Source organism: Globicephala melas, chromosome 16, assembly GCF_963455315.2.
Source record: "Globicephala melas chromosome 16, mGloMel1.2, whole genome shotgun sequence".
In the NCBI taxonomy this organism is placed as follows: Eukaryota; Metazoa; Chordata; class Mammalia; order Artiodactyla; family Delphinidae; genus Globicephala; species Globicephala melas.
In genome coordinates, this window is record NC_083329.1 from 32,776,971 (window position 1) to 32,794,984 (window position 18,014).

General features: G+C 42.4%; 1 protein-coding gene across 3 annotated transcripts in view; it reads right to left on the minus strand.

Annotated features, from left to right (window-relative positions):
* LGI1 (leucine rich glioma inactivated 1) overlaps positions 1-13,584 on the minus strand; it is a 33,421-nt gene extending 19,837 nt beyond the window's left edge. For 2 of the 3 annotated variants that reach the window (XM_030865568.2, XM_060286287.1), the window contains exons 1-2: positions 12,848-13,571; positions 12,382-12,453 (exon numbers count right to left, since the gene is read on the minus strand). In XM_030865568.2, coding sequence (XP_030721428.2) covers positions 12,382-12,453; positions 12,848-13,533 — 758 coding nt within the window. In that variant the 5' untranslated portion in view covers positions 13,534-13,571. Of the gene's footprint in view, positions 1-12,381; positions 12,454-12,847 lie in introns of all 3 variants that reach the window. The other variant, XM_030865566.2, reaches the window with a different exon arrangement.
* Positions 13,585-18,014: the final 4,430 nt, after the last annotated feature.

Here is an 18,014-nt window from a genome sequence, read left to right on the forward strand (position 1 = left end):
TTTAACTTTTTTATTGTTGATTCCAATTTTCACTATTATAAACACTACCATAACCACCCACTCATGCAAGTATTTTTCCATATTCCTAATTCTTTCCTTAGAATAGACTTAGGATAGATTTTTAAAAGTAACATTATTGGATTGTATATGGTTTGTATGTCTCTAGTTTATTACTAACTTGTATCAAATTACATGTTCAATTCTGAATATAAAAACGCCTGTTTTTACCACATCCTTACCAACATTTAGTATTATCATTTTTGTTTCTTTTTCTATGAAATCATGTCCTTTGACCATTTTTGTTGCTTTCTAAGCGCCTTTTATTTACTAAGGATATTACCTATTCTTTTCCTTTCTTATTTGATGCTGAGTTTTTCCCTACTGATTATGATTTGCCTTTTGAATCATGATTTTTAACATATAGACATTTTACATTTTAACAAAATATATCAACTTCTATTATATATTCTTTCTTTGCTGTAATTCTTAAAATGTTTTTCCTACCTTGATATTAATGAAATATTACCTAAACCTCCCTCCTTAAGCTTTTTTTTTTTTTTGACTCTAATTTATTTGGGACTTACTTTTATCTATGATGTGAGCTGAGACATTGCCTTGATTCCTGCCTAGATATTTACCCAAATTTGCCAAAGCCTGTTGTTGAATAATTAATGCCCTCCCCCGCCCCGCCACTTGCGAGTACGTATTAACTTCCTTCAAATGTCTGCTATTTTATTGGGTTTTTCCAAAAATGAAATCTTGGATTTACTTATTCCCACTGCTTCCTAATTTATTTTTTTTTTCTGTTTATTATTTATTTTCTCTTGAGGTTCTTAGAATATGTATTGTTTCATGCTCAATTCCTATGTTTTTATTCTTTCTGATTTAAAATGAAAGTATCAATATTTAGAAATATGACTTTACCTCTACATAAAGCATCCAGTAAGTTTTAAATGTAATCTCTTAAAATTGCATATTTGATTTCAACAAATATTTAGAATAATATTCTTAAAATTTCCTGTTGATGATAGTTTTTTATTTTAAAGCTTTCATAAATTTAAAGTTAATATTGCACTGGGACCAGAGGACGAGATCTGTAAAATGTCTGCTAACCCTGAGCTCCAGTTCTTCCTTCTGACTACCTATTTTCAACTGTCTGTAGGAGTGGGTCGCACCTCTCCATAAGCAATAAATTAACACCAAGGCTGAAAGGTTATTAGGGGGTTCCTAGTTGAAAAGCTAGGACCAGCAGCACTTAATTCAAAAGGGGCAGAGAAGTGTGTGATAGGGTTGGCATGGAGCTCAAGTGCTGGGATCAGCAACAGAGAAGTGAAGGAAGAAGCAGAGGATCACAGAATGAGGATCTAGCTACATTAGATGGAGGTCAAGGCTAAGGCTGCCCAACGTCCAGCTGCGGGTCCACAAGAGTAAAATACTGAGCAGGAGGGACATGTGTCGATGCCAAGGCTGCTGGGCTGCTGAAGTGGTTTCTTGCCCTGGCTTCTCACCTCTTCTAGGGACCAGGGAAAGAGCATGCTGCAGAGGGAATCACAAAGCCTGGGTCTTCATTCCCACTTGGCCGTAAATCCTCTGTGTGGCCTTGAGCACATCATTTCTCCCCTCTATGTTGTCAAATGAGGGGTCTAAACTAGCTTGAAAGATGTATGCGTCAGGCTTGTAGCGCTGCAGGCTTCATTCATGGAAGAGTAGGCATGGCCTCTACATGAGGAGTGGGGCATAGTGGGGAGGCAGGTCTGCAGATGGCTGAAAGGGAGGAGTAACCCTGCTGGGAAAATCTCCCCTTGTCTCAAGCCAGACTGCTCATCTGGTCACATCAGGGCCCCCTGGCTCTAATGACACTTCTTCAGACTCTCTCTAGTCACCCGTGACATCTTAACTGCCATCAGAATTGTCATTGTTCCACAAGTGGTCTGCATTTTATCTTCCAGCCCAAAGCAGATCCTTGCAGCTATGGAGTGGGGGATGATTTAGGGGGCTCTCCCATAAAACACCCCCTCAGTAAGGGCTACTCTGGATGAAGAAGAGTGAGCAGCCAGCATTGGGCTGTCCCTTAGAGATGGCACTGATTAGACATAGAATAGAGAATCTGGTTTCTAAGTTTGTGGCTGCCGCTTATTATGTCCATGATACATCAAGGAGGTAAATCTATTTCATCCTCTGTTAAAATAGGAATGATAATAACAAAAAGATTTCCTGGAAGATTCTAAGAATTCCATGAGATAATGTATAAGAGCATGTCTCCAATGCTTCTGCCAAGGAATCGCTCAGCAAGGAGCATAGACATAAAATATCAGAGCTGGAAGAGCTTTTAGCTCTAGTGAAGGACCTTAGTTATATAGAGTGGGAAACTGAGGTCCAGTGAGATTGTCACCTACCTAAGAGAGCTGTTATGAGCGTTGTCCAGGGAATTAGGCAGCCGTGGGCAGTGTTGCGTAAACATACTTCCAAGTACATATGTGTGCCTGTGTGTGTATATGTGCATATATATGTAAATGAGAGAGCAAGATGCATGGGTTACAGCCGTTGGAAGATTCGAGGGCATAGCTGGAGGGGCTGGCCAACTTGTGTAGAGCTGCCTCTGCTTAAATGATTCAGACCTGCTAGCTGTTACTAATATTCTCCTTTATCCAAAAGAATAGGACTGGTTGAATGAAAGTTAATAATAGGCTGATGATTAACTTCAGTTAAATGCACACGTTCTAAGTGCATGTGCCACGTGAATAATTTACATCTGAATATTTTAAAATATACTCTTAAGATAGGAAAGCATTAAAATGGGACACATCACATATGAGCGCATTATGTCACAGTTCTTTTTGACTTTCATCCTTGGAAAATATTTTCAATGTAATTCAGCTGATCCTTAAGTAGACCACCACCTCTTCGATCTGGATTGATGGAGAGTAACCTTACTTTTGCTCTCATAAGTCTGAGGGGGGAGGCATCCTAGAGAGATATGCCATTCAATCCCTCAGGTGAGGAAACTGAGGCCTGCGGAATTAAGTGACTTATTCAAGGCCACATCTTTTGTCAGCAGCAGCGCCAGGTTTAGAATGTAGATTTTAGATTTGCAGGGATTCCCTGGGGAATATTCTTGGCATGCACACTAGCAAAGGCTTGAGCATGGACCCACCCCTTTGGTTTTATAGTTCATTACCTCTCCTCCCAGGATAGTCAAAACTTTTCCTTTATAGACATTGGCATAACTAGTCAACAGCCCACCATCCCGACGTTGTTTGTAAATTCAGTCTATATTTCCCTGCTTCTAAAAAGCAAAGGAGGAGGGACTTAAATTTTATTTAAAGCCTATTCTATGCCAAGCCTCGTCTTTATCAGATTGCCATCTATTAACTCATTTTAATCCTCCAATGAACACTGTAGTGTAGTCTCCATTTAAGATACAAAGAAACCCGAGGTGAGAGAGGTAATTTGAAGCTTGTAACTGGCAGAGCTGGGATTCTGTGCTCCGGTATGATCTCCCCCCGGACTGGTAATGGTCACGGGCAAGGCCATGCTTCCTCCTTTTAGTCCTATCAGATCTGCCCAGTATCTGCTACAAATCTAGGCAAGCCTTGCCCAGTAGTTCCCCGAGTGTAGTCCCTGGAACACAAGGCCTTTACGGGGTTGAGAGGTTTTACGTGAACAACAACAGAAAAAAACAGACAAATAAATTTGGGGAAAGTGGGTAAATGAAGTTACTCGGGGTTCCTAATTACACGAATCTTTCTATCCTTAAGTAAATGGAGACTCTTCAAAAGGGATTTAAATATGCAGCTTCCCAATCTTATTGATAATGGGACGCTTTTATCATTGAGTTTTACATACAGTGTGTATACCCAGGGAAATGCTGGATTAGGCATTTGGGAAATAGCTGTGAGGGAATCCTCTCAAAACAAAAACAGTGAGAGTGTAAATTTAAGCTCAAGGGCTTTTTCCTATTGAATGGGCTGCAAGTGATAATCTACTTCCTCTGAAAGATGGAGCTCCACTGGGAGGTCCCCAAAGAAGCAGAGTGTGCCACGCTGCTTGACCTGGTAGAGAGCCTGGCAGTGAGTCACTCCTTATATGGAGATAGATGGTTTAATGGATCCTTTAAGATAGGATTCTTTCTACCCACCCAAGCTCTGTTAGCAAGCCTATCTAGAACAAGCTGAGGTATAAATAATTAAGCTAATAAATAAAGCAAGGGACTTCCCTGGTGGCGCAGTGGTTAAGAATCTGCCTGCCATTGCAGGGGACATGGGTTCGAGCTCTGGTCCAGGAAGATCCCACATGCCGCGGACCAGCTAAGCCCATGTGCCACAACTACTAAGCCTGCTCTCTAGAGCCCGAGAGCCACAACTACTGAGCCGGTGTGCCACAACTACTGAAGCCCGCGTGCCTAGAGCCCGTGCTCCGCAACAAGAGAAGCCACCACAATGAGAAGCCCCACACCGCAACGAAGAGTAGCCCCCGCTTGCCACAACTAGAGAAAGCCCGTGCACAGCAATGAAGACCCAACACAGCCATAAATAAATAAATAAATGAATAAATAATAAAAATAATAATAAATAAAATAGGGCTTCCCTGGTGGCGCAGTGGTTGAGAGTCCGCCTGCCGATGCAGGGGACATGGGTTCGTGCACCAGTCCGGGAAGATCCCACATGCCGCGGAGCGGCTGGGCCTGTGAGCCATGGCCGCTGAGCCTGCGCATCCAGAGCCTGTGCTCCGCAACGGGAGAGGCCACAACAGTGAGAGGCCCGCGTATCGCAAAAAATAAATAAATAAATAAAAAGAAGCTCTTTAAAAATAAATAAATAAATAAAGCAAACACCGAAGGCATAGATTCCCAATATCCTGTTGTAGGTTAAGAAAAGGAAAACAACATAAAATAATTCCAGAGACTTTTCTAAGCCAAGATGCATTGCGAGTAGCCAAGCAGGGATAGAATGAGTGGTTTCCCAAATTTATTTGAGCACAGAACTCTTTTTTTTTTCAGGACAACTGTTCTATAGGACACGAGTTTAGAAAACATTGGTCTAAGATATAACTTTAAAGTATATAAGTCCCTTTCCATTTGCTCTTTTCTTCACTCTCTCTCTCTTTCAAAGGAAGGAGACCAGAGTTTACACATACAAAGAGAGTTGAACCCTAGGGAAACTCGATGTTCTTGCAGCGGGCCACTCTTTCAAATGGCTTGTCAACGATTTTCTCCAGGAATGAGGACACATCCCCTGCATATCCGCACTAATGACAAAGGTTGACCCTTTGAGAGGGGATTCGATTTGGGGAACAAAGCTATGCAAAGTTAAGCCCAGTTATTCATGTTCAAGAGGAAGCAGAGAGAAGTAGTTAAAAGTGAGCATGTGGGTTTACACTCCGGCTCTGCGACTTATGAGGGGTGTGACATCGCGGAGGTTACCTAACCCTTCTAGGATTTAGTGCTTCATCTGCAAAATGGACATAATCACACTTCCTCACAGGGTTATTGTGATGATGAAATAAAAAATGAGACATATACAGTGCTTGGCATCAGGCAATACAAAAATGACAATGTCCCCTAACAAAACTTTGCCTGGTTTTATTGTATGACTTGTAAACTGGCAGTGAAGACAATTCTCAAAGATCTAGAAACGTTTAGCTATAGAAGCAAAGTTAGGAAGAATCTCTGATCTCCTGTAAGGAATTCTCTGCAAGTCAGGAGTTACTTGTGCATATAAATTCTAGTCTGTTTATTTTTTAAAGGTCATTGTTTTTTAATCACAATTTACACAGGCAAGCACCTGTCATCCTGCCATGTAAATGGGCTCAACAATTCCTTTCCAGTCCTTGCCCCATGGGAGGGATATTGAAACATTGTTCTACCATCAGCCACCATGGGAGGTCCTGGTAAAGTCCCAGTGGACCTGCTTGGGAAATTATTATTCCCAAACTACATTATTATTCTAATAATAACTTTATAATAGTCAATTCCATAGAATGAGGCTCTTTCATTTAACAATCTAATTTACTGGTTTGTTAGAATTGATACAATAAATTTTGTCCTTTTCTTTAACAAGGCCATTTTCTATATTATGTATTCTATCCTACAAACAGTACTCTGTTTGTAGAATAGAATAGAATACAATAGAATTTTTAAGCAGAAAGAGACCTTAGTTAATTGAACATGAAGGTCTCAAAATGCCAATTACATATGTTTTGTTTGGTCTCCTGTTTCAGAAATCTGCCTCCAGATTTCTGCCTTCCCCTGAAAATTTAAAAAGTAAGACCGCATATTCATGTGCGGTCAGCAATAATCAGTTGAAACTGAAGATGTCATTTTTAGGTAAGACATGTCTTGTCTGGTTTACCCCAGTCACTACCACTCCCTACTGTCTTATACCCAACTGTTTCCTTCATTTACCTTATCACCCCAGCCCCCACTGGGCATTTGAGTGTGAGAACCATAATTTAATCTATCTCTGATATTTTCTACATATAAAATCTGAGGCCCAGGGATACTTGGTCACACAGCCCGTTACTGTCTGAACTGGATTTCAAACCCAAGTCTCCTGACTTCTACTTCAGGCTTCTTTCCATCTTACCACAAAACTACTCATCTGAAGACTGGCCAGTGTTAATTATTTTTAACAAAACTTGACATGTTTACAAAATACGGTTCCAGTTGTTTTTTCATGAGGAAGAAGTGAAAGGGTTCTGCTTCTCTTTTCCCCTCCCATTCTCGGAAAGGTAAATAGTTCATGTTCCTTGTGAGAAGTATTTGAAGAAAGATTTCTTAGCAGGTTCTGATGGAGACCTATGCGTAGAACAATAAAATTTTACAGCTAGCACTGTAGGAAAACCCAAACTATACAATCAGATGCTAATCTGATGTTAAGGTCATTCAAATTAAAGTGATTTTCAGAACTATAATGAAAGCTAATGTTTATTGAGTTACAGGCGCTGTGCCAAGTGCTTTACGTGTACTGTTTCATTGAATCCTGACTGTAATCCTGTGTAACAGGTACTATGGTTATTGCCCACTTTGTAGATGCAGATAATGAGGCTTGGTTAAACTTGCCCCGAATCACAGAACTAGGAAGCAGCAGAGTGAGGATTTGAACCCACGTCTATTTGACCACAAAACCTGTGTTCTTTACTACTTGCCACATTGCCAGCTCACCAGGGTTAGCCATTTTGACATCACAGCTGTCATTGTAATGCCCTGGGATCATTTTGTAGCCTATATCAGCCGTAGGCTCAAAAATGGGCAAGAGTCACCATCCTCACCAATCAACTGAATATCATTTTGAACAAAATGAGAGAGCTTATCATGACTGCCTTATGATACAGTCTTTGTGTTCATAAATTTGCTCTTCATCTTAATAATGCTCAACCAACATTTTTCTTTGGATGTCCTGTCAGACTGGATGAAGGGGGACTTTGAACCTTCACAGGAGAGAGGCTAGTCAAACCTGGGAGAGAACCTGGGTGGCAAATATGATTTTGTACTTGTCAAAGACCTAGAGGAAATCAGAGTGAAACAAAAGGGATTCAGCAGGTGGGTCTAAAGAAAGATTTTGGATGCTTTGCCTTTTAAGTTCCAGTACACTGGAAATATCTGTTGAAGAAGTTTGACATCATAATGTCGTGAACAAATATCTCTTCATGGTTTTTTTTTAGTTCAGCCCACTTTCCAGACGTCCACACTATTAATTCACATGAAATCTGATTGTGTATACAAAACATACAAAAGAGCAGGTACATGACCGAGACTATCTACTGATAGGAAAACAGGAATCTCTAGTATAAAATCTATAAAAATATGAACTGAATTCAACAAACATATAGTAAGCAAGATCTAAGCTTATAACATCCAGGCTCTTTTCTAGGACCTTGGCTATTGAGAATCCTCGAGAAACAAGGGCAGACACAAGCACAGTTAGCTCTAAAAATGACAGAAAGAACATAGACATCAGTAAAATCTACAGAGCTTGAGAAAATAGAGGAACTTCAGGCTGGTATGGATGGATCTTACAGTGTGTGGGTGTTTGTGTGTGTGTATGTGTGTGTGCGATCAATACTGCGAGAGATGACCCTAGACAAATAGCCAAATTCTATTAATACCAACTCGGGTGTTCAGATGTTTCTCTGTTTCTAGGGAACCATTAAAGGCTTCCAAGCATGAGGGTGACATGATGAGATCTGCGCTTCAAGAAGGTAACACTGATGGAGGTGGGGAGAATAGGGACCGGAATCAGGGGGACCAGTGCAGAATCTCCCCAGCAGCCTGTGGAACAGTGATTGCAGCCTCAGTTAGGGCCATGGTCCTGGGGTGAAGAGGAGATGGCAGATTCTCATGCTGTTTCCTGTTGAAAGTGGACATGAGGGAGAGGTAACTCCTAAGTTTCTTGCTTGAATAATTGAGAGAATGAAATACACCTTCAGAGAAAACCTTTGTTGTACAGGGCTGTGTGCACAGTCACAACAATTAATTAATTAAGAAGTTAAAAATCAGAGCTATGGGTCATTGGGCAGATTGTAGACAAAACAGCCTAGGTGATTGAAATTTTTACTTTTTCGTCCCTTGTGGGCCATCAACTGGGCACAAACCAAAACATGCTCATCCATAACCAGCCAATAATTCCTCTAGAAGCCCTCTTAGCTGGTGGGTTTGGCTTGAGTTGTCACTGAAGATTGCTAAATGTTTCTTACATTTGTCATATAAGGAAGAATAGAAAAAGAGGCTAATCGCTGTACAGGTGAGAGAGGCTGTGGATAGTTTTCCCTGGACAAATCCTATTTTGAAGAACTGAATGATAAAATCTTAGTAAGGATGGACTTATGATTTATCATGTTCATGCTGTTTGCTTTTCTGTTTTTTAGTTTTTGATTTCTTATGGGCTATATATTTATGTATTGATTGTGGATTAATAAAAGAAATGATGATATTTTTTTCCACAGAGGGATCAATTCTGTTGCTTCAGACAAGATCAGATCTCACTGGAATAAATATAATTTTTTCTGGTTACACCAAATTCTTATATAAAGATTTTTTTTGTGTGCATGATACTAACCTAACCCTGTAATTTACTCCCTGCAAATAGAACTCTCTTTAGAGTTGGATAGCTTTAGTTTATTAAAAATTTCATCAACAAATGGCAATGTGGCCACATTTTATGCTCTTAAATTTGAATTTTACTTCTGTAATGAGCCTACATCATTGGGGATTTTAGTCTGTGGTTGAGAAGAACAGGACTGTCCTGTGTGAAAACACATTTCTGTAAATTGCCTTCGCTACAAGTACCACTCGCTCCTATCACTAAAAACAGACTAGAATGAATAATCATTCCCACTGGTTATGTTTCACAGCAGGCCTATGGAAACATGAATGAAATTACATTTGCTTGGGAAAGGTTTTGTTGCTGTTGTTTAAAACCATAGGTGTTTTTTAAAAAAATAGGTTTGTATAACTGATGAATTTTTATTGGATAATTTTATTCTTCCTCTCTACAGAGTGTGGGCTTTTGTTTTTCTTGTTCTCCAACACACATTGCCAGCCAAGGCCTACCAGGATCTTTTCCCTAAAAACATTATATGTAACTTAAGGAGGCACTACGTCTGTTTCCCTCAGTACCCCAGGCTAACATTTCAAAAAGTACTTCTCATCATGCCTTCTGCAGAAGGTCTGAAAAAGCATTTGGGGCCATAATGAAATTATCAGATTGTTAGGGTGGGCGACATGAATGGGTCATTTCTTTTCTCTTTTCCACAACTTAGCAAGAAACCAACTGCCTTTGTACATCAATCAAGCAGAATCGATTCTGAAGTTTCTCTCTTCACAGGATATGACAGGTCAGTTTGGTAATCTGCGGTCACGAATACCATTAGAATTCACTGCAAACCCCGAGCAATGGTTGGTGTGATCCAGGTCTGGGCTGATGGCAAAAGTCATGCAAAGGCAAATAAGACCCCTGGGTCTTCATGTTCCAGTGTGGGGTTTTCAGGGCAGTGGATGGCCCTGTCCTACAGAAAAACTCTTTCTGTCTGTGAGCCATGCATTCCCACCACTGTTATGATTATGGCACTATTCATACTTGGAGCTTTTTCATTTATTTTCTCCTCAGTGAAAATGCGCTTATTAGACCCTTTCCCAACGACAGGAGGAAACAGAGAACATTGGACAGGAAGAATGGGGAGCAAAATCTTTAGGAAACAGGATCCTGGAGATCAGAGACAAACTTTGACCCTGGACAATTTTGCATAAGATCAGCACTGGCACAGATCTGCCATGTTGAGGTTAGCCAGTGTGAGTTAAGTAAGGACATCCAGGGCAAGAATTACTCGCCCTTTTGTTATTTCTGAAAACTGAACTGCTTTTAGAAATAAGGGCTGGAATGTTCCATAGGAACTCAGAGCATGGAACGCAGGGGCATGGCACACACGCTCCATGTGGGCTATTTAAAAACCAGTTCCTTGGCTTTCCTCTGTGATTCTAAATACGTGTAATCACATTACTCTGCAGCAGCCGGTAACTATTTCTATAACATTGTCCAGCATCTGTGTTTGCTGAGGCCGGATCCACCCAGCAGAAACACAGAGTGGAGAAGTGCTAACTGATGAGGTTGATTGATCCGGGCTTTCTGTGTCACAGCTAATGCCCATCCAGTGTTGGAATTTGAGTAGTATGTGTCAACTGACACTTCTCAAATTTTAAGGACTGATCTATTTAACTCTCCTGGGGAGAGAGAGGTGCCTTAGCTCAACAAAAGGATGCTTTTAAAATGAGCCATTTATGTATTTAACAAATAATAACATAGGCACAACTGATCACTTTCTCACATACAAGCAATTCTTATCCTACGGAAGGATCTCAGCACTGAAGACTTTGCCCCTTTATTTGCTAAAGACTCTGTCTTTTTTGAATTTGTTTGATGTACTAACACTTACCCTAATCACACTATTAGCCATCAATCAAACAGGTAAATCACTTAGGAATATTCTACTCAATTGTTAATCATTCAAAGACATTAGCTAGTAGAAGGACAGTAGCCAACATTATTACATAATATCAAAACACCTGATCAGGTTTATGAAATGAAATAGTCAAACCAGTTTGGGGATTTCATATAGACGAAACAATAGATTAAGTGATTTTTTTTAGCTTTTTTAGCTTTATGTGAAAAGTTAAAACCCTACCATTTATAAAATATGTAACCATTTGTCACATCCTATACCAAGCATTTTATCTACTTAAATCTTATTTATCTCTGATAACTCTTCAAGGTGTCATCACCTCCATTTTACAGATGAGGAGACTGAGGCTCAGAGAGAATTAGTCACTTGCACACAATTTCACGTCTAGTTTCTAGGGAGTGGTAGGGTGAGATTTACACACAGGTCTCTCGCATTTCAAATCCATGCTGTTTGCCTCTGTATATAAAACCTCAAACGGCCAAAATGGCCAATTAAGGCAAGAAAACAAAAACAAGCAAAAAAACTTGGGTCCAGGATCATGCAGTTAAGATAACTACAGCTCAGTTGATGGACATTTGGCTGATTCCCCCCCTGAAACCGGTAACTACAACCCAGTCTGTGGCCTGACACCTGAGAACGGGGCGGGGGGGACCTCTTGCCCCCGTATGTGGTCCTGATCTAAGAACTAACACTCCAATGGCCAAACGTTACACGTCAGAACAAATTATCCATGTTACGTTATGACTGTGGAGAGATCTGATTTCTTAGTCAAATATTATTTTTTGACTATTTTCAGACATAGACTGAATATATGGTTCCCTCATGGCTAACTTAAAACACACAGCAAAGACTAATCCTTTGCACTATCCTATATTAATATTTTCTTTCCCTCCTTATAAGGGGATGAGTTATAAATTAGATGAGATTAGAAAGCAGTCACTTGAGAATGAACATTTTAAGGAATTACCTAGAAAGAACTGAGATTTTTCTTCCCCACACGGTAAATCATACAGAGTAGCAGCCTGCCCCAGGTCCCCGAGGACAACATCTTGAGCGCATATGTTATGCTGGGTTCTGTATTGACTAATTCAGAAACTCCAGGGTAAAATTACCAAAGTTCCCAAGTCAAAAATGAAAGTAAAAGGGTGGAATGAAATGAAGATCATTGTTGCAACATTCCAACAACTTCATAAATAGCCATGAAAGTAGCTAGCATTACAGGTTAGCAAATTTACAATTGCAAGCATCAATCCGCACCGTTGGTGTCAAGTCGCAAACAAACCCATCTACCTCACTTTACTGATATTCCTTTCCTCTCCAGAAATATAATCACATTTGACAAAATTAATATTGAGATCGTTTTACTAGAGGGTTTATCCAAATATATGCTGTATTAAAAATAGTCATGATATAAATATTTCTCACAAGAGCTGCAGCGATGGTGTGAATAAAAAACTCCCTTCTGAGATTTCAGTAAAACCAGATCTCACAAAGGATCTGAAAGAAAACAAAACAAAACAATAAACAGACACACACAAAGAGACACACACACAGAACAAACCTTTATGTTAATCCAGTTTAGCAAAACAGTCACTATTTGACACTATTTTATGAAGTACGATACTGTTCCTTCCCAGATGAAGTAGGAGAGATGAATCTGCTACAGGTTTCTCATAATAATGTTCAGGGGTGGAAGATATCTAAGCATGTTCTGTAGCAGCTAATAAAAATCAAAATTTCTAAATGCAGCAAAATGTTAGCCCTGTCAAATGGCCAAGCGTGCAAGAGGAATCTCTCCCCATGCCCTTCTACCAATACATGCAAAGCCCCAAATACATCGGCTGGAATTTTTAAATTGTAAATTAGATACCAAAATGCTTACGGGCCTTACAATGAGATAACGTCAGGAGGAACGGTGCGTGGAATGGATCTGGCATTCTCACATAAAGCATTATCTTTGGTACAAGTACACACGGCAGGGCATTTTGGCTTCGCTGGTTTCTTCCCCTCAGTCAGCAAAAGCGCAGATAAGAGACATAGGCAATAAGCAATTCTTTTCAGGGGGATGCAGGCATTTCCCATCCTTTGGCTTCTCTCTGATTCCATGCAGTCGAAAAAATATCCCCAAACATGAACAGGGCTTCTGGAATTCAGATGGTGATTGTCTTGCTTTAAGACCAGGTCACATAAGAGTCCACCCTTTTCCTCTGCCTCTGTCTCTCTGCTTTTCAAAACAGGGACCTGCAGCTGATTCGTGAGCTGCTCCTCGCTCCAGCGATGCACTGCTCGGGGAAGAGACCTGTGAGGTGCTGCGAGATGGGAGGGATCCAACTGCTCGAGGAGAGAGCGGACTTGCATCACCACGAAAACACTGAGCACAGACCAGCCTTCGAAGGCAAAGCGAAGTGATGTAACAGAAAATAAACAGCTTTCTGCTTGCACCGGGAGCCCTTTAATTGTTACCAAAAATAGGATGGCATAATGTCTTATTAGTGGGTGGGTGGGCCGGTGGGTGGGAGCAGTCATCTTGCATCGGATCTCAGCAATCTCAGAAACCTTTGGGAATTTGCTTTTCATGTGGCAAACAACCTAGTAAGGAAAGCTAGCTTTGGAGCCAGCCCTGGCTGGAAATAGGAAGTGAAATGAAACTCTCTCCCTTCGCAGCTTTTGGCTAAAACCTTGGTATTTCTTGCTGAGTCCACCTGACTGATGCCATCGCTGAAAGACAAGCAAGAACACATGGAGAATGTGACTTTCAGGGAATGAATGTGAGTAAATACTTTTCTGACACTTAACTGTCATAAATTATTGATTTTCATAATCCACCCCGCCCCCTCCCCCCCATGTGTAAGCCATTCCCTCCTCCCATGGTGAGGGAGGGAGATAGAAGCGGTTCGTTGACTGCCTCTGTGTATAACCCGCCCTCCTCACCTCTCACAGTCCCCTTTCTTGAGCGCTGGACCCAGAAGCCTGGAAGGAACTCCCTGCCAGCAGGAGGCAGCCAACTTTGGTTTCCAGGGCTCTGGCAAGGTCTGGCTGAACCCAGGAGGCTGAGATACGGTGGGGAAAACGCCAACCTAAGAGCCAGAGACCTGGCTTTTTAGGGTCCAGTTCTGCCATGAACTAGCTGATGGTGCCTCTGGATCTATTCTCCTGTCTGTAAAATGGGCATGATAATGCAGATGTTCCATAAATATTACAAACATTAAATCCAAATGGTAGGGACTTCCCTGGGGGCACGGTGGTTAAGAATCCGCCTGCCAATGCAGGGGACACCGGTTTGAACCCTGGTCCGGGAAGATCGCACGTGCCGCAGAACAACTGAGCCCGTGTGCCCCAACTAGTGAGCCCGCGCGCCTAGAGCCCGTGCTCCACAACAAGAGAAGCCACCGCAAGGAGAAGCCCGCACGCCGCAACGAAGAGTAGCCCCCACTCGTCACAACTAGAGAAAGCCCACGTGCAGCAACGAAGACCCAACGCAGCCAAAACTAACTAATTAAATGAATAGATAAATACATTTATTTAAAAAAATCCAAATGGTAGGCTATGTTACTGTCCTGTATGATGGGAAAGAGGATGTACCCTTAGAGAAGGAAACTCATTTAAACAAGAGAAAAACAAGAGGCCCTGGCTTTGGGGCAGGGAGGTATAATCTATGTGGGCGTGGAGATGCTTAGGATGGAGGAATAGACGCTTGGTCTTCTTACCACGCCACAGGCGGCCATCCCTCAAGCTGGCACCGTTGGCCAGTGATGTCAGTCCACAGTCCTTTTTCTCTCAGCTTCTTAGACTGAAAGGAGTACAAGGACTATTTAAGCAAATATGTGATTATGACATAAACTCATCCTGCATGGAGCTTGAGGCGTTGATGGTCTAACCTTTCCCTCTTGTAGGGAGCTCGCCCCTCGTTTACTTCTCTGGAAGCTCTGTGAGAGGAGAGCGGTGGCAGTCATGGTCATTCCCGTATTTGATTGCTGTCTGTTTACCCAGAAGACTGCAGGCTCCATGAAGGGAGAGACCCCTGGGTGAATCCAGTGCCTGGACAGCGCCCTGTTCAGCGCTGTGAACAAGTGTGCCCTCATGGGCAGCCACAGAGCGCGGAGGCAGCCGTGATCGGGACATGCTCGTCCCAGGAAACTCCAGACAGCTCCTCAGAGCTATCATAAAGGAAGTTAAGGACAGTTCCCTGGAGAAGCAATGATCCAGCTGAGTTCCAAGTTAAGGGGGAATGACAGAGAGAGTTGGCGGGAGTATTCCAGGTGGAGCAAGCAGCCTTTGCAAAGGCCTGGCCACCACCCAGAGAGGCAAGGTTGCCTCTGCAGAGTTCTAGGCAGCAGAGCGATAGGATATGGTTTGTGTTTCAAAAGGACCAGTAGGTTATTATCGTTAAACCAGTTTTGGGGGGCTTGTAAATATGTTGGTTTGTGTGTGTGTGTGTGTGTGTGTGTGTGTGTGTGTTTTGTTACAAAACAAGGAAAGAAAAAACTAAGTCTAAGAGAAGTAATGATTTTAGAATGCACTCTACTCTTGCTTCGCTGTCTAGGACTCTATGGAGGAAGGGAGTCTATCACAGTGATTTTAGAAACCATGACCTATGGGCAAGCCCCACTTGAAACAGTAAAAGTGTCACAAAAGTTGGCTGCAAGTCAGATGTTTGTAAACTGAATCCTGCTTTGAGTGCACAGTGGAAACTTGCTCCGTGAAATAATTATCTGACGAAACTTTTATAAAAGATGGTTTTTATTCAAACAATCACCTATGCCCTAAGTTCTCTGACTTGTAAGTGATGTGTTTTGTAACTAGAAAATAAAAACCCTGAGATCTTTTAGGGACCTCAGAGTTCTCGGCTCCAATCACTGCGTGTTTGCGTGTTACAGGTGGGGAGACCGAGGTACTGAGGGGTCACACAGATGAAAAGTGGCAGGGCCACCACTCTGCATGGGGTGACACTCTGGCAGATGCTTGGTTAAACTGATCTGTGTAGGCAAACAGAATACTTCCCTCCCCTCTGATACACTTTCAAATGTATCAGATTATCAAGATGGCTTGATCAGCCCTTGGCTTTGTGCTCTGTAGATGCCATCAAGGAAAGGGTGAGCAGTCTTTCATGTTTGACGTGGTTAAGCCAGGAGACCAAATGAATGCGGGAAAGAAATCATAGCCATGACTTCACTTTGCAGCTGTATTTATCTGGCGGTTCAGTTTGTCAGTTCAAGTGGAAAAAGGACCATAGCGGGTTGTTGGGGGGCGGTTCTTTAAGGAGAAATTACAATGGGCATTCTGAAAAGACAATAACTTTTTCTTTTGCTGTGGCATTTAAAGCCCAGATTTGAATTTCCTATTCAATTAAAGCACCTGCTGAGATCAGGCACAATTTTAACTGTGTAGTAACATATCGCTGATGTTCATCTAGGGAGGAGAAACATTACAGTTTCCAGAATTGGACTGAGGAGGGAACTAGTGAGAGGAGGGCAGGTTGCCGCTATATTGAAGTCTTTTGTTTATTTATTTATTTATTTGGTTACACCAGGTCTTAGTTGCTGCTCGTGGGCTCCTTAGTTGCAGCATGTGGGCTCCTTAGTTGTGGCATGTGAACTCTCAGTTGAGGCACACGTGTGGGATCTAGTTCCCTGACCAGGGATCGAACCCGGGCCCCTTGCACAGGGAGCGTGGAGTCTTATCTGCTGCGTCACCACGGGAGTCCCTATATTGAAGTCTTGAGGGGCCTGGGGAGGGGGCCCTGTTGCTGACCAAGCTTCCCTGCCCTCCTTCGGGAAGCCCTGGTAGGGCACAGAGAGGGTGTGGGAAGTGGGAGGGTAGAAGCTTAGGGCTTTCCACCAGCTTGGAAGCCTTTATATAAGTTTTGGCAACCCACCTGTGCATTACGGGGGGGCCTTGGGAGACAGGCTTAGAAAGGATGAAAGCAGAGCTGGAAGGAGGCCCAGGGAGGTTGGGAGGCCTGGCTGAGGCAGGCTCACTGCCCAGTTCCAGCTCTGGAGGAGTAGCTGAGGGGATCCAGGGCTGGCTCTGCACTTGGCCAGCCATGTGACCATGGGCTAGCTATCTAACCTTTCTAGGTCAGTTTTCTCCTCTGTAAAATGAGGAGTATGTATAACAGTACATATCACATAAAGTTGTTGAGAGAATGAAGGACAATAATGTATCTAAAGTGCTCAGCATGGGGTCTGTTACGCGAAAGATTTATCATCATCATTGTCATCATTGCAATGGGACTTGAATTCTGAACATGTAACTTCTGATATTTGGAAAGCAAATTTCTCAAATAATAATGGGTTTATCTCAAGTGTATATTCACTACAAGAAGCAGGCACTTCTGTGCAGGATGACAGACTGTGGCCTTGCCAAGAGTCTCTGCACATGAGGGAACCAAGAATCCTCCTGGGGAAGAAAGAACTCTCTCCCAGTTTGGGTGAGAGTAGGAGCCCCCAAGGAGCTCCCCCTTGGTCCAAGGATAAGGGCCAGGGCTGGAGAAAAAGAAGGTGTTTTGAACATGGGATGGAAATTTTTTTTCTTCAGTCCATTGCCCTTGAACATGTGTAATTTTGAAGGCGTAAGAAGAATCTACTTTGGGATCCCTGTAACAGAGAGTGTTCTCTCTAGTTTGGTGGGCACAACGGCGTTGCTTGTGGGTGCCATGGGGACCACACACAGTGCTCTGGCATCCAGAGCTGCTATAGAGATATGAGACCAATAGTATCTCCATCCAGGTCCATGGCTCAGACATCACCAGAATCACTGGATTTTCCACCAGGAGCAACTCACCCTTACTGTCCCGCAGTAGTGACAGCCCCACAGACATAGGAAGTGGCAAATGATCCCAGCAGGGAGCCTAAGCAGCAGAGAAGGAAAATGAAGATGTTTGGGAGCGCATGTGCGACGTTCCCTGGCATTCTCAGAAACTGAAAGGGGTCTTTGAGGAGGGGCTGGCAATTCTGGGAGAGTTGATGAAAGCACAGAGAGAGAAGAACAGTGTGTGCTGTGGTTCTGATCCCAGTTTTCCCCTCAGGCTGGTGACCTAGGAAACACACATCGTGCAA